Source organism: Belonocnema kinseyi, chromosome 9 (assembly GCF_010883055.1).
Source record: "Belonocnema kinseyi isolate 2016_QV_RU_SX_M_011 chromosome 9, B_treatae_v1, whole genome shotgun sequence".
NCBI lineage: Eukaryota > Metazoa > Arthropoda > Insecta > Hymenoptera > Cynipidae > Belonocnema > Belonocnema kinseyi.
In genome coordinates, this window is record NC_046665.1 from 45,501,852 (window position 1) to 45,519,594 (window position 17,743).

Genomic DNA, 17,743 nt, shown 5'->3' on the forward strand with positions numbered 1-17,743 from the left:
GTAAAAATGGTATTGTGATTTTCGGCAAAAGTTGACGTCAGAGAGAAAAGTGTTCCATAGAAAACATATAGATTATAAAAAATCTACAACTTTTGTATCAGTGACTTTTTCGCATAACCTCAAAATGTCCTAAATGTCACTAAATGTTGATAATTTGTTTAAATTGTAAAATATCTTTAAAAACTAAATACTTTATTCAATTTGTCGAAAAAATGCGAAAAAACTGTATTTTATTATTTGACCAGAATCTTCATTTTCGAACACTAACGCTATCAACATTCAAGTCGAATAATGAAGCTTCAGATGAATAATTTATAGATGTATAAACATACAGAAAATGTACAAAATGTCATGGTTTGGACGATTGTTCGAACTTGAACAAAATTTCGGAAGGTTTCGATGAATACGAAGATATTTCACGTGAAATCGAGCAGCTAGGTCTTTGCTTGAACCCGAAAGTTCAGTTATCCGAGGAAATTAGCGATATCACAGAAACGTTTGAAGATCAGGAAGAAACACAGTATACTGAAAATTCGTACCATGAAGATTAATTTGAAATGTTGCTAAAAAGACGCAGACTAGCGTAGTATTGTTCATTTATTTATTTTTCATATGTACATTATGTTGTAAATATTTACAGTGTAAAAGTCTTGAGAAATTAAATTTTTTGGAAACAAAATCTTAAACTTTTAATAATTTCATTGAAAATTACTTATACATCTATAAATTTAACAAAAATTTAAAAACCAACTGATTTCAAGGCAAAATAGTATATTGTGCTACAAGTGCGGAAGGTAGGCAGTTCCACACGAGTGTGAAGTTAGCTGTACGAGCCAGGGACGCCCTAGGATGAGTCGACGGCAAGTACTGTAAACTTCACAAGAGTTTCTACTGCCTACTTTTAGCTCCTGTAGCACACGATATTTTTTCTAACAAATGCAGGAAATTTTTGACTTGAGAAACGATGAAAACCAATTTTTTGAAAAATTATTGTAATCTTTTGAAATTTATGGTAAAATTACCAAAATTACCTAAAAACTCCGGAAATTGTTGGTAAATTTGTAAATTACCGAATATTTATAGAAATTTAGTGTATCCGAAGCTTTTTGGAAGAAATTCAAAAATTTCTGAAAATTTATGGAAAATTTACTAAATTTCCTAAAATTGATTTAAAATTGGCTAAATTTTTAAAAAATTTTCAGAAATTTATGAAAAATTGGCAAATTACTGATAATTTCAGATATCTAAAAGTTTCCAAATTGTCGGTAATTTTTCGGTAATTTATCCGCCATTTATGGTAACTTATCACTTCGAGTATGTCGAACAACTATTCACTACTCACAATTAGTCTCTCAAGCGTCAAACCATAATGAAGTGAAGTTATTGTTCCGACAGTCTTGGAAAGTAAGTAATCTTACTCAAAGAGCGCAAGCGCAGCAGCTAGACAAAGTTTTTTTATAACTGCTTTTTACCACGGTTTCGGAATTGGTCACTTCCCGCACGCAATACATGACTCGAAAATCGAACTTTTCGTGCGTGTGTTAGAAAAAAAAAGTTTAAATTCGTATTTTTCCTTATACATCTGAAGCTACATTATTCGACTTGAATGTTGATAACGTTAGTGTTCAAAAATAAAGCTTCTGGTCAAATAATAAAATACAGCTTTTTTTGTATTTTCTCCGCCAAATTGAATCGAGTAATCAGTTTTTTAAGATATTTTACAATTTAAACAAATTATCAACAATTAGTAAAAAATTGATTCTTGCAAAAGTTACTTTTCGAGTTTTTCCTATTTTGAGCATGTTCTCCAATAGGGGCTATATATTTTTTCATTTCATCAGAAAGTATATGTCAAAACAAAAAAATTGAGCCCTGAAAGAACTGTGTTTGATGATTTTCTGAAGGACAAATTTCATTTGAAAAAAAGTGTTTCGGACTGGAACAAATTATCATCTCGGAAACGAATTGATTTTTCCATCTAAAAAAAATTGTAAATATTGAGGACATGAGAAGGTACATTTACACTGAGTTTCGTCAAAATAAAATTATTTTTGCGGAAATGAAAAATAAAAAACGAAAAAAAAAGAAAACACGGTTTTCGCATTTTTCTAGGATATTTTGAGGTTATCTGAAAAAGTCACTGATACAAAAGTTGTCGATTTTTTTATAATCTATATGTTTTTTATAAAACACTTTACTCTCTGACGTCAACTCTCACCGAAAATCACAATAATACCATTCTCATCCCTTTTAACCCCTCCCAATCAACCCCGCCACATCCCTGCTCAAGCATTTTTCTTTTTTACCTTTCTTATGAGCCACTTTACCATTCCCAATTGTCCGAGTGATGTTAACAAATTTCTTTTTTTTGCCTTAAAATAAATTAATTCGCCTGGACTATAGAGTGATGCTAGAAGTTTTTGTTGTTGAAATTTTCAACTTATCTTTGAGATTTTAGTTATGAAAAAATAATATGAATAAACGCTGAAGCGAATCATTTATTTTGTTTTGGATTCAAACAAATATTGGAACTAGGAGCATGAAAATAAAAAAAAATCCAATGCGTTTTCAAACCACCCTAAAGTGCATCCCTACGAAGAAGAATGTTTTAAACCCGACTGATTCAAATACAATTTTACAATTTGAACTTTTTTTACAGCGGAAGTGCACTTTGCAGAAGTGAACAAGGGTGGTAGAGGAATAAGAAGTGGTTTAGGGATTTGCTGGTGCAATGACATGGTGCAATGCACCTGCGGCTCCTTCCCGAAAGGAAATGGTGGCCGAGGCGGAAGTGGTGGCTGGAAAGAGGAAAAAGAGGGCCCCAAGTATAAGAAGGACCGTGATATAACGCCTGTTGTTTCGGACGCTCGTAAAGGTGAGTCGGATGAAATACTGACCTTCTCTGCAACTTTAATTAAAATCGCATCCGATAACGAATAGCGGATAACAAATCATTTTTCTATATAAGCTGCGCCGTAATTTATTTGTTCCATTATTTGCAATATTTACATAGTTACTATTAAACTTCAGAATACTGATGCGCGATTAAAACTTCGGAATATTTCATTTTTAATCAAGAAAGGTTCTGTTTCAAAATTCAAAACAGATATTTATTTAAGTCGGAAATTAAAAAAATTGCAAGACAATTAATCTTTGAATGTATAATTAAAATTTGTTTAGCCTCAAATGGGCCTTGCGGTCCAACATGTTTGATTGGAGTTGTGGGCTCAAGCTTTTTCGTCTTGATCATAATCGTTGGGACTTTCGTGATGTGGAGGTACAGGTGAGTTTAATCAAATAAATATGTATTTTTTTTTTATCATTTTCATTAGCCACATATTTTATTTGCATATATATTCCTTGAAATTCTTTCTCCAGCTTTACGTTTACCATGTTTACATTCTCATTCACAAGAGTGTAATGTAATCGTCCAAATTTTAGATCTCTGGTTTTTAACGGATCTTCATGTTTTGGCACTTTTGAGGGTTCCTAAAATAAAAGTTAAATTTGTTAAGCAGATATTTCCAACCAAAATTACAAAATTTAGATCATTTTCCAAATTTAAACAAAAATTTTGAAAGTGTTCAGAAAAATAGGAAAAAATATTTTTCTGATAGATTAGGAAATTTAATTTAATTTATTCACTAGATATCAAATATATTTAGTATCTATCTCATTTAAGTTTTTCGATTCGAAAAAATTCAAAAAGTTAGAGCTTTTTCAACATTTCGAAAAAAATTGTTTATAAGTTTTAGAACTTTTATCGAAATTTTCTGGTAAATGGCAAAAATAATTGTAAATTGTCCTTATGACATTTTTAAATTCGATTAAAATTTAAAAAGTTATGTGCTTTTCAATATTTTGAAAACTTAAAAAAAAAGGAAAAATTTTTTTGTATAGGTTAAGAAGTATCAATTAAAATTTCTACTAGATATAAAATATATGTATTTCGAAACTATTCTCATGAAGTTTCTTAATTAGACAAAAGTTCAAAATTTGGATCATCTTAAAAAATATGCTATTTTTTTAACAGATCCGAAAGTTTAAAACGTTGTTTTTAGTAGATTTGAATCAGATTTACAAATTATCATGGTAAAGTTTTTCAAATGGATACAAAGTATCGAGCGCGACGCGCGAGTTATGTAATGAGAATGTAATCGTCAAAGCCGTAGGTGCTTTGACAACCTTTTTTAAAAACAAATTTAAAAAATTCAGTTACAAGTTATGGCTGTAATTCCTCAGAACTTTACATCACGGTTTTCGATTTAAGTTATAATATTTATGATATTTGAAAAAAATGTAGTTAAAGTGTACGAATTAAGCACACGAAAACGAGCGCGAGAGCGTGTCTGTGCGCCCTAGGCGAGCTCAGACTAGGCGCGAAGCGCCGCGCGCAATGGGACTGTGCCCGCGCGGCGGGCTAATTTTTTTCTTCAATAGCGGTCATCATTCAATATTTCTTAATTTACTTTGATCCTTTGTTTCTTCAATATTAATCTTGGACCACTTTTTCTTTAATCGTAGTCTACACATATTTTTTGTCTAGTATTCCTCTTAATTCATTATACGTCTTCAATATTAGTCCTGAACCACTTTTTTCACTATTAATCTAGTACAATGTTCTTCCATGCTTGTCTTTATTACTTTCTTTTACAATAAAGGCCCTGACCTTTGTTCACTAAAATTATCATGATCCACTTTTTCTAGAAAATTAATATTGATCCATTTTTTCTATAATGCGCTCGTACTAACTCAATTTTTCGAGATCCATTTTTTCTACAATATTGGTCTTGATTATCTTTTTTCAGTATTCAATTATTATCGATCAACTTTTTCAATCTCTTTTTTTTCTTCGTTATATATCTCTCTCTAATGAGTCAATTTCATTGTTGTTTAGAAACATAATTCTCGATTTTAAGTCTTTTAGTGCAAGTATCTTATACACATTGAACTTTCTGAATGTAGGTTTTTTTAAATAACTGATTTTTGGTTTCAGAATTTTACCGTTGCAAAAAAACTATTGCGATTATTCTGTGACCTTCTATAGAGAATTTGAACGTAGAATCCGGATTTCAACAATTCAAAAGTTGATTTTGCTATTTTTTCGAGTTTTTTAAAAAGGAACGGAATGGGGACTTAATGGGATCTTTACGGGTACTTTGTAGAGGCTCTATTCGGTTCCTTCGGTCCGCCAGGGCATCTATATTTTCCTTCACTGAGTTGCACCATGTTTCCTTCAAATACAGGATGGACACGCTGGGGCTTACCAAAATGTATGCAACCCCGCATACAATCCCATAAGAATAGCATTATCGTGTAAGACGGGTTGCATACTTTTGGTAAGCCCCATCGTGTCCACCCTGTATAATCTGCATTTATTTTTTTTTTCTATATTAATCTTAAACCAATTATTCAGTAATAATCCAATTCTTTTTTTCCTTCAGTATTGTCTTCATCTACTTTTTATTCAGTATTAGCCTTGCTCCATTGTTTTAAATGGTGGTCCAATTAACTTTTCTTTTTAAATAGAATCTTCAAATATGTTTTTCATAAATTTTATTGCTGTTCAACTTGTCCTAAAATATCGTCCTTAGACCATGTTTTCATTAATCCTTATCTTGATCAATTTTTTCTTTAATATAATCTTAATCTTGTTTTTTCTTCAACATTGCTCTTGAATCTCTTTGAAGTTAATGATCGTCCAAAATATTTTTACTTCAATACTGCCCTAAAACAATTTTTCTTCAATATCTGTAATTTTCATTGCTCTTCACTATTGTGCTAAACTCTTTATATACTTTTCACTCAGTACTGGTCTCGCGTAATTTTTTTCCTTAATTTAATCACGAACCTGTTCTTTTTCAATATCGGTCTTGAGCAATTCTTTCTTTCATATCTTATTTCTTCTTCACTACACTGTTCTTCAAACATTTTTCTTAAATGATAGTCTTCATCCATTTCACCCAAAATATAAAATTGATCTATTTTTTCTAATAACTGATCCTAATCAAGTTTGTTTGCCTATATTAATCGTCTTCATTCTTTTTCATCTTCGATATTGATCTTAATATTCTTACTCTTCAAGTGTAAACGACCGGATTTTAAATGCATTAAGTAAGTAATAGCACAATTGCTTAGAAAATTCACGTCTTGGTCTTAAGGGAATGGAAACACGTTTTAGCGATCTTACTTGTTCATATCCTTTCCACTTGGGTTGTCGGCGATAGTAATTTATCTCGAGTTTACCAACCAACGAATTCAGCTGTTTCAAACGCTATATGTATTCAGGTCATGTAAACATTTCTAATACGGTTACACTATGTAAATCGTGATCCTCTGTATCTTTCTTCCTTACTCCGAGTAATTTTCCTTATCATTCATCAGCCATGTTTTATTTTCTTCAAAAAGAAATGCTTTTAACAAAAAATTAGAAGCTTCCAGAAAACGAAAAAAAGACTTATAGTAAAAAAGATGGATCACATTCTTTAGTTCATTGCGTTTCCAAACTAAGTTCAAATTGGAAAGAATTACAATTATAAATAATCTATCAAGATTTTCTTGGAAGAGATATTTCTTGTCTAAATAGTTATCAAAAAATTTGTAATCTAATTGGAGATAAAAAAAGCAATCCAGGTAAGGGGACATTCAAAAGTTGCGGTATCAATTTTTAGCTATTTTTCTCTTACTGCTTGGAAAATAATGTAGCCCAAAGCCCTCAAATCATAAAAAATAAGGTGACTTTTTACGGAAATAAGGGAATAAAGCGGAATAAACTACTTCGAATAAAATTAATGTAAATACCACATTAAATTCAATAACAGAAGCTTTAAATTTCTTAGACTTCAAGTCGAAATATATTACTTTTTCAACCAAACAGCTCAATTAACAAGACAAAAAGACGACTTTTTTCGAAGATAGTTGCATTTTCAAACAACAAGGATGACTTTTCTACTATCAAAGACGAATTTTCAAACCAAAAGGTCGAATTTTTAACCAGTCAAATTAAACGAAAGAAAACGCATTTTCAACAAAACAGTTGAATCCTCAAATTAATAAGTTAAATGTCCCAGTAATCGTCAAGCTAATTTTCTTGCTTTTTATCTAATTCAAATTAATTGAAATTGCATTTAGTAATACCATAAAATAGTCGAAATAAATAAGGATTTTCATTCAGTGTTACTTTTAACATATTTTTTAACAATATTTTCAAATGATAAATAAGTTTCACAATTATTAGAACCGTCACGACTACTGGGACATTTACCTTAGATGAATTTTCGATTTAAAAAAAATGAGTAAAAAACCAAATAGCTGATTTTTCAACTAAAAAATATATTTTTCGAACCCGTCATAGAATAGTTAAATTTAGTTAAATTCGACGAAAAAATATTTATTTTCTAACAAAAAAGACGAATTTTCGACGAAAACGTAAAATTTTCAACCGAAAATGTGCTTTAAAATAACTAATTTAAAACAAAATGATTCTATACGAACAAGATGGAATTTCTACCAAAAAACCCGAGTTTCCTACAAAATATATCAATTTTTAACAAAACTGTAAAATTTTAAATCCAAAAGAATGAATTATATCTACAAAACATTTGATTTTTCATCTCAAAAATATGTTGTTTTTTTTAACAAAAACAATCAATTTTCTACCAAATGGTTATGTTTTAATAAAAATAGTTTAATTTTCCATCAAAAATAAAAAATTTTATTAAAAAAGTTAATTTTTAACCGAATAGTTTAATTTTCTACAAATTTGTTGAATTTTGAAAACAAAATGACGAACTTTCTACAAAATAGCTGAATTTTCGATCCGAATAAATTTTCAACTAAAATGATTAATCTTCAAACAAAATAAAATAGTTTTGCAAAAATTAGTTTAAATTTAAACCAAGTTGTTGATTTTTCAACCGAGAAATATGAATTCACAAGGAAACAGGTAATAGTTGATATTTTAACCAAATTTTGCAATTTTAAATCAAAATAAAGAATAAATTTATACCAAAGGAATCAATTTTCGACTAAAATTATGAATCTTAAAAAAAATATATGTTTTTTTTAAACGACATTTCAACATTCAACCCAAAAGATGATTTTTAAATCAAGAAGATTACTTTTGTAAAAATGGAATAATTACATTTTCAACCAAAAAGATGAAAATTCAACAACAACAAAATGAATTTTTAACAAAGTAGTTCAATTTTCAACCGAATAGCTGAATGTTTGACCAAAAATATGACTTTTTTACGACATAGTTGCAGGTTCAGAAAAATAAAATTCTTAACCAAATACCAGAAGTCTTATCCAAACGAAATGAATCCTAATTCAAAAATATAATACACTCGAACTTGGACTTTAGCCCGGTTTTGTTTCTGATCTTCACTTAAAATCCAGGATCTCCGAACGTAAACATGAGGGGCGTAGAACACTGCGACTGAACTGATGCGATGTTTCGCAAAATGACGTAGTTATACAGTTAGGCCATCAGAAACCGCCTTCTATCACAATGCTACGCTCGCGGTTCCTCTCTGCCGAAACCACCCTGCGGCGCGGTGTCTATTCTCGGGAAGCTCAAATAGAGTTTTTTCTTTTCCAAATTCGAGTACAGTTGACTTTTCGACCAAAAGTACTTTTTAAAAATTTATCAGAGAGCGTTCTAAATGTTATTTAACCCAAGCGAGAAGTCACATACGGCCCAACGTTGGCAAAAATATTGCCGAAGCTCGGCTGCCATTATCGCGCCAATGACGGAATGATAACTATGGCCTGCACTTGGCAGTCAAAGTTTGGATGCCATTGTTGGCCCAACACTGGGTACCAGTATTGGACAAAACCTAGCTGCCATCGTCGCCCCATTGCCGGATTGATAACTGCGGCCTTCACTTGGCAGCTAGGGCTTGGCTGCCAAAATGACAAAAAAGGTAATATATAATATAACTGAGCTGCAGCTCAGAAAAGTTAAAGGACCGAATTTAAAGCTCTCTTTTTCTAATGATTTATTATTATGCGACGTTGCGTAAATGTAAAATACACGAACTGTTAACAGGAATATCAATACAATAATTTCTAAATAAATAATTTAAGTCGATTAGAATTTTTCTTCGCGTAATATTTCGTTTTCTTCCGATGTAGCCTACTTTACAACTTTTCACAATGACAGGAAATGTAATTTTTCATAAACATTAAAAATTTTTAATAAAAAAACTTAACAAATTTCTCCTTGAACTTTGACAATTTTTCAATAATTTTTTTTTATCTTTCGTGTAAGATTTGTTTATTAGGTGCTAAAAGTGAGACTTGCCGAAATAAAGTGTCGATTCTGGGCCAAGCATCGGCGAAGGATGGGCAAATATAACAAGCCAATATAGGCAGCCAGCACTGGCTCAACATTTGGCCGATTGAAATAAAACAAGGTTTGCCGTGGTGAAAGTGACACTTGGCCCAGTCATGTGCCGTCACTGGGCCAGACTTTGGCTGGTCCTCGTGAAACATGGTTCCCCGTAGTAAAAGTAAGACTTGGCGCAATAAAGTGCCGATGCTGGGCCAAGCATCGGTGGAGGTTCCGCAAATATAAATAGACAATATAGACTGCCAGCACTGGCTCAACAATGGGCCGATTAAAATGCCGATATTGTGCCAATAACTTTAGCGGACCTTTGGCTACCAAAATTGGACCAACACTGGGCCGCATATTCAGCTCCGGCAATTCGCACTTGGGAAGTTTGTAACGTTACTTCTACTGCCCCTCCCCTCCACTTTACAACTGTATTTTTTGGAGTGACTGATTCCCCTCTGCAATTGGTAACGTAGTTTATGGACGGTAAATAATAAATTATTTATAGTTTGGAAACTGCCCTGGTCAAGACTAGCATTCGCGAAAAAGATCCATATCAATATACATCGATCCAGCCTTTTCCGTCAAACTGGTTGTAGATATACGAAGCGGCCTCTGGCAATATAGAAAGTTTTTTCTGTGCTCGTGAGTCTAATTTAAAAGGGCAAATAATGGGGTAACTCGAACGGGTGCAGGAAATTTGTTTTTAAATACCTTCCAAGCGTACTCTTTGAACTAAAAAATATCTGTTCAGTCGCTTTCCAGCACTCATACTTTTTTTGCTTCGCATTTAATGTTGCGTAATTTATTCCTAGTTTTCGGATGAAGAATCTGCGAATTAAAAAGCAATATGCTAATTAATATGATATTACTAAAATTGTAAAAAAAAAATATATTAGCCACTTTTAATGAATGCAAAGAGCTCTTAACTGATCGTATTTCATGAATTTCAGTCGTATCGGAGATCTCCAAAGTTTTCCATTAGAACAGCGACCCGAGCTTTATAATTCACTGTGAGGCATATTGCAAAGAAAGTTTCTGAGAAAAAGTTGATAATTTATTTCTCAGATTTAAATTATCTCATTAGCAAAGACGTTTCTTAGAACAAAAATAAACCTTATTGACACAAATGTTTACCGATATTACCGTTACAGTTATGCTTTATTTGATATTGTCAGAAGTGACTTAAATAATGAGGTTTTTCTGTGATACAGAGAGAATTTCAAAATGATTTATAATAATGAGATAAATCATCATCAAAAATTATAGAAATATTTCTAATTACAATCCTCCACCCTTACTTTATCATTGACGCGTAAATTCCCTGAATTTTCGGTAACAATAATGACTAATTACTTCAAAATTATTTATATATTTATACTAGCCCTATTTATAGACAAAGGCTGCGGGTTAACTAAAATTCCTATCAACCTATGAGATTCCACCTACTATCCAAACAGTAAAATATGATTATAATGTTCTTTGAATAATAAAGTGTTCTTTCATCAACTTTATTTTACAGTTTATGTCATATTTAAAAAATTATATTGAAGTTAATTAAAATACAAGAGAATAAAATATATTTGTTACAGAATGGCAATGAAAGGATCGCGTCGAGATTGCAAACACAGAAGAGAAAACGGTACAACTGGTTTGGGCATTTTACCCTCGGATTACATCGACAGGGGAGATGGACTTCTGATTGGTCTCGATTCACTCGCGGGTGTAAATCGCACTCTTCTGATCCCAAAAAGCTCTCCAGTAAGTTTTTTAATGATAATAAGTTAATAATTTCAAATTTCAATGTATAGAAATAATGTATGAAAACTATTGAAACTTTAAATGGATGCATCATCATCATCATAATCTTTGTTTTCCGAAATGTGCTAATGGCTTGTGCGCTAAATCCTGTAAGCAATTTTATTAAGTTAAACTGCCTGGTTATCAGTGCAGTGTTCTCACACATTACTGCATCCCAGCGTAATGTCAGAAACTTTCCTCTGCTATCTAAAGGAATGAGTTAAATAGCTTTCGACTTTGTGTTGTACATAATAAATATTCGCAGAATACTCCAGTCGAATAATAAAGTGTGACAATTTTATTGAAGATTATTGAAATATTAAGAGAGTTTAATTTTCAATTTTTTATTTTGTTTTGAATTTTGCAAATATCAACGATTGCTCCTGTTAACTTTTACTGAAAAATTGTTTTATTTGTAGATCTTGGATTAAATTCGAAAAAAAACTGAGTCAATTTTTGAAGAAGAGTTTCATTTTTCGTTGTTTGGCGAAAAAAAAAATTAAAAGAAAATTTGTTGCAAAATTGCAAAGCATTGGATTTAGTTCAAACTACTTGAAATTAGTAAATAATATTCGAAATCAGTAAAAACACTTTCTGTGAATAATACTCATCTAGATTAGTGAGAAAATACGTATAAGTAATGTATCGCAATATTTATAAGTAAAATCAATATTTCATTAACAATTTTTTAATTTACTTAACAGTTGTTAATATAATAAACAAATGTTATAAACAAATTAACTGCTCAGATGTTATAATGGACAAGCTTTCATTTTGGCATTAATTGTGCTACAAATTAATTTTAAATAACAATTCTAACAATTCTCAATAGTACTTCGTTTTTTAGTAAAAAAGGTTAGTTTATCAAAAAAATTTATAATACAAATGCATATTTCAGCTATTTTGAAATAAATAATCTTTATTTTTTTACAAGTATTAAATAGCTTACCTTGTAAAAAAATTTACTACAAAGTCGATTTTCAACAGAATCTAGTAAAAATTCGTGAAAATACAAATTTTTCGTGTAAACTTATTACTGAACGAAGATATTCCTAGATAGGCTGAAAGTGACAGAATTATTTATCTGATTTCAACAAATGTTCAAGAAATCAACAAATATTTTTATCCACGTGATCTTTACAGAAAATAAGGTGTTTTCTGATAAATCTTTACTATATATTTTGGTGAAAAAATGCGTTTATTTGTTTGAAAGAAGGCAAAACGTAAATTTGCTTATGCACTTGTTTATGGAATAAATAATTTGTCGCTGTTAATAAGCTATCCTTGTAAGAAATCACTTTATATGTAATTATTAATATTTTATGTTAATGAAAAACGTAAAGATTATGTATTTGAAATCAAGTGGAAATCAAAATAATGATAGCTAAAACATGCACTTATTTATTAAACTTCGTCAAACAATTAACCATTTTTCTGGAATTTAAATTATTATCAGGAATTTTTATTAATAAGTCATTTTAAGTATATTCCATGCCAAAAAGAAAAACCAATGCATATAATAAAATATCATTTTCTCAATATGTTGCGTTCAAAGTTTTATAGAATAAAATTTCCGAGTCTATTTAATCCCCAACAAAACATATTTGCTTTAAATCCCTAGAATTTTGTTTTTACTTTGTTTATCAATTTTAAAAAATGGTATAAAAAAGATTATACCCTTTAGCCTTTTTCTTAACTTGCACGCGAATATCCGATCAGGCCTATTTTGGACAACTTGCACAATAGGGTGTCCAAAAATGCATGACAAATTGTTATTTTTATGCTAGAGGGCAAAGACCTCCCCCCTCATTTTATTCTGAATTCACAGAAAAAGGAATTCTCTAATTTTTAAATTTTTAAATTTTTTAATTTTTAAATTTTTAAATTTTTAAATTTTTAATTTTAACCAGCGCCTTTGACTTGAAAATTCCGATTAAAAATCCATGGGAAAGGATAATGTTTTTCAGTTTTTGAAATAATTTTTTAGGGTTTCATAAAATGTGACGGGACAGTAAAGAGACTTGTAGAGCATTATCCAACGAAAAATTTCATGTATCAGACACATGGGTCTGACACCACGAATACACACCCACGAGTCTCTAAAAAATAACCTTAAAACCAAAAATGTCAATTTTTCATATAATCGACCCTTTTGAGTTCTGCATTCAAATTATTACTTCAAATTATTAGTATTAGTTTAGTGCAATGTTTATTAACATTGGTTCAATAATTTTCAATTATTTAAACAAATATAATTTGTTATCAGTTTTTCAATAATTTTTTTTATTACAAATGAATCATATTTCTTCACTGGAATCTTTATCAATCTTGTTTGATGGATTTTTAATTGGTTAATTAAATTCCATTGGGTTGAATAAATTTTTTTTTCCAAATAAAAATTATTATTACTGTTGTTCCAGTGAAAAATTTAACAATATTGGTTAATTAATTTTTAATTATGTAAACAAATTCCATCTGTCTAAAAAATGTATTTAAATTTGTCAAAAAAAGTACAAATTTTGTGAAAAAATTTTGGTTTCAAAGTATTAAAGATTTTAAAAAATAAATAATAATTTATTGTTTATACAATTGGAAAATATTTTAAAATAAATTTATGTTATTAGCGACAATAAACTGCTAGCTAGACGAATTTGTAGAAAAAAATCTTTTTTAAACAAAGGGAATTTGTTTACGGAATAAAAAATTAATTAACCAATGTTGTCGAATATTCCACTACACCAACAGTAATAATTTTCATTAAATTTTTTTTTTACAATTATGTAAAAAAATGACCAATGTTGATAAATATACCACTAAAGAAATAATAACCATTTTTTATTTAACAGAAGAATTTTAAAAAATATAAACAAACTCCATTTGTTTAAATAATTGAAAATTAATGAACCAATCTTAATAAATTTTTCACTAGACCAATCGTAATAATTTCTAGGGAATAAAAGGAACTATTCGAAAAAAATTATTTAACCAAATTTCTTTTTGTTTCAATAATTTAAAATCAATTAAGAAATTTAAATAAATATTTCACTAGAAGAATATAAATCATTTTAAGTAAAAGAGAAATACGAGATGACCGTGTTCAAAAGGTAGATTTCATGAAGAATTAACAGTTTTGGTTTTAAAGGCGTAGTTTATGTTTTATTCATAAAAAACAACATAAAAAGTAAAAAAAATTGAACTTTTGGAGCAAAAGACACAAAATACAAAAATAATAAATGAACGAAATTTATTCACCCACAAAAGAGCTTCAAATTCGTTATTAATCATTTTTTATAGAACGCGTTGTTTTTATTTTAAACTTCGTTTTAGTCTTAAAAACATTTAAAATGAAAACTTACATTTTTTAATAAAAAAAATAGTTTATTTATAGATGGCGAACTCTTTAATTTATAAAAAATAAGACAGAGAGAATAGGTCTGTTTCAATACCCATGCATACAATGAATTGTAATAATATAAATTGATTGAAACGATACATTTTTCAGGGTAGCTGAGAATAAAATTCAAAGCAAAATAAGGAACAAAAATATTAAATTATTAATTATAAATCAAATTTGTATTTTATTTTGCAATAACTGAATAAGCAATCTCGGGCTGAAATACAAAAATAAATTCAATATGCACTTGATATGATAGTGTTGAACGTAATGTAGAAAAATTCGCATTTTGGAAAAAATCGAGGGTGAAGCACAATATACGTGATAATAATGTGTTGGTTAAAGCCGAAGCAGCTTTAAAAAAAGTTAATTCGCCATCACCAAATTACAGTTTTGTCGATGCTTTGGCCTTTAATTTTAAAAAGTTTGTGCACTCATGTTGGGATGGGAAGTACAGAAACCGAGCATGCAGCGTGAAGTAAATACATTATCGAGCGCAACGCGCAAGAACCAAATGTCGCTCTCCCATATAGACTGCAAGTTTTCAAGTATATTTGCCGCGAAGATTGAAGCCTTGCTTTAAATAAGTAATTCATAATAAGAACATTAAAAATTACAAAAAATGTTAATATTATAATAAAATAACAATTATTATAGTCAATTGTAACGAAATATTGTAATATTTTACAATTTCCAAAATAATGAAATATTTCCTTTGATCCGAACTCTTGAAGTGTGAGCTAATAACTTGTTTTAGAAAAAATTTCGACTAATAAAGGGTCATTTAACATAAAAACTGAATTTAAACTTAACAATTACTAAAATAATGAAATACAGCCGATAATTAGTCGAGATTTTGTAAAAAATTAAATGAGTGGCCTCCTTTCATGTTTGTAAACGAAAATAAAGTCATACTTTTTATAAAAACTCTATTTTAGATTTATATTATATATTATATTTATATATTTAATAGAAACTCCCTCAAGGTATGTATATAGGTGGCATCAAAAGTTAGCATATGTAAAAAATCAATATATTAGCGGGCACCCATAAAAATGCATTTAGGTGTCCCATACATTTTTAATAAATAAATATATTATGGTTTGCATCGGAAACAAATGAATTTAAAATTCCGTAATGAAGTTGATGGCAAGAATATTCCTTTCCCATTTACTATTTCAATACGAATAATTTACTATTCATTTTGAAAATATTTTATTTAATAGAATTCAAAACATGCAGTAGGGAATTTCATAAGAATAATATGGGTGAAAAGAAATTAGAGGACACTGTTTAATTTACTGGTAATACTTATAGGATCACAAGTGTAAATCGTGGATATTATTGGATATTCTTTTCACTCTTTCCAATGCAATATAACATATATTTATTTGTTTAAACAATTTAATCTTTTTGGGGCGCCTTAGCATGGCTTAGGGGCTGTCAACCGAGGGGGCGCAGCCGGGAAACCACGGCTGCGCTCCCATGCCAGTCCACCACTGCTCCTGAGGGTGTGTTCGGGATGTTAAAACCATATGTCTGATACATAGCATTCTGCATTGGATAATTCTCTACAAGCATTCATACTATCCCATCACCTATCCCCTAGCAATTTTAGAAATGTGTGTTTTTTTACATTATTTGCTTTCATACTTGGAAAATGTAATCTTCGAACGAATAAGGTAAACCTTTGATAATAAAGTGCTTTCCAAATCTTTTCAAATTAATTTCCAATATGAAAATTATCATCATTTGAAACTTTGTACTTATCAAGAATATATATGGATCATTCCACGGGAGATTTATCACAAAAATTTTTTTTCTTTGTTAAAAAATATTTAATACGCATTTTTTTATTTCAATCTGATGTGCAAAATTTCCGAGAAATTTTTTTTTGAAAATTATCGTTTTCAAAAAGTAATCGTCTTAACTTTTTTATAACTGAAAACTTATTTAGCAAAAAAATCTCAAACATTTTATCTAGTATGCGCTTGATCCCGAATTTCGAAATAAAGTACTGTGACACTCTTCTATAGCGCCGATTTTGGGACTGACGGTGGATGGGATCTTACTCATGATAGCCTGTTCCGCTTTTGTTTGTTCACCCTTAAGTGCTCGCCTGGGGTGCGTTCCAGGGGACCACCCGAGTGCACTCGGAGCCGTTCCACGACATTAAGTGAGTGTTGGGCTTCACTCGGGTGAACCCTTCAGTGATCACTCGGGTGAAGAGTTGGCAGATCCGGATGAAGGTGTGTGAGGGCCCAGGGCAAGAAAAAAGTGGAGGCCCTTTAAATGAATAAATATCCATTATTGATTTCATTTTTACGTTTGACCGACAAATTAACACTGTTATAAAATATTTTTTTGTCATTAAGTTAATGACACTTTACGTGCTCCTTGTAATTTTGAGATATAGAAATACTATAGTATAAGGTCATGTGTTCCATAACCACTTCCTGTTTATATAATGTTTGGATATATACTTAATTGATCATTAATTTCTTAAAAAATGGAAAATTTTATTGCTATAAAATTTTTGAATCCACGGTTTGTGGAAGCCCTCATCAAGTGGGGGCCCGAGTTGCCCCGCCATAAAGCCGGCCCTGAGAGTGGAGGTCACTCGACGGGTGACTATTTCACTCACTGAAACTAGGTAGGTGGAAGTGAGTGAACAGTGGAATTGGCGGAAGTGGCGGAAATCGCAAGTTTAGTACTGCCGTACACACTAAAAAGATGCGTAAGTGACATTGCCGCTTAGATTGATTCTCTTAAACTTGGCAATGAAGAAGTCGACCTAAGCGGCAATGTCACTTATGTATCTTTTTAGTTTGTACGGCAGAGTAGCAGATTAAAGTTTAGTATCTTCATCACTTTCCCCTATTATTGAACATATCACTGTTACACCTACCTGCGGCGCGGAGTCTATTCTCGGAAGGGCTATAGACGGGAGGGCTATTAAAGGGTTTCGCTGTATACTGAAGAATTGCACCATTGTATTTTCATAAATAAATTACGCATTCTCATAAGCAAATGGAGTTTGCCAGAAAAAAGGACCTAATTTTTTCACTTTTTTGTGTATTAACATTCCTAACACATTACAGAATATACTGCAAAAAATTCAAAGTGGAGAAATGAATAATTATTGAATGGTTTTTAAAACGACAATTTTCAAAAATTCAATTCTCGGCAACTTTGCATATTATATTGAA

General features: G+C 30.4%; 1 protein-coding gene across 4 annotated transcripts in view; it reads left to right on the top strand.

Moving 5' to 3' along the window:
- The window catches only part of LOC117180895 (proto-oncogene tyrosine-protein kinase receptor Ret), a 161,674-nt gene that overhangs the window by 104,827 nt on the left and 39,104 nt on the right, over positions 1-17,743 (top strand). For 3 of the 4 annotated variants that reach the window (XM_033373488.1, XM_033373490.1, XM_033373491.1), the window contains 3 exons: positions 2,660-2,875; positions 3,181-3,283; positions 10,933-11,101. In XM_033373488.1, coding sequence (XP_033229379.1) covers positions 2,660-2,875; positions 3,181-3,283; positions 10,933-11,101 — 488 coding nt within the window. The remainder of the gene's footprint in view (positions 1-2,659; positions 2,876-3,180; positions 3,284-10,932; positions 11,102-17,743) is intronic. The other variant, XM_033373489.1, reaches the window with a different exon arrangement.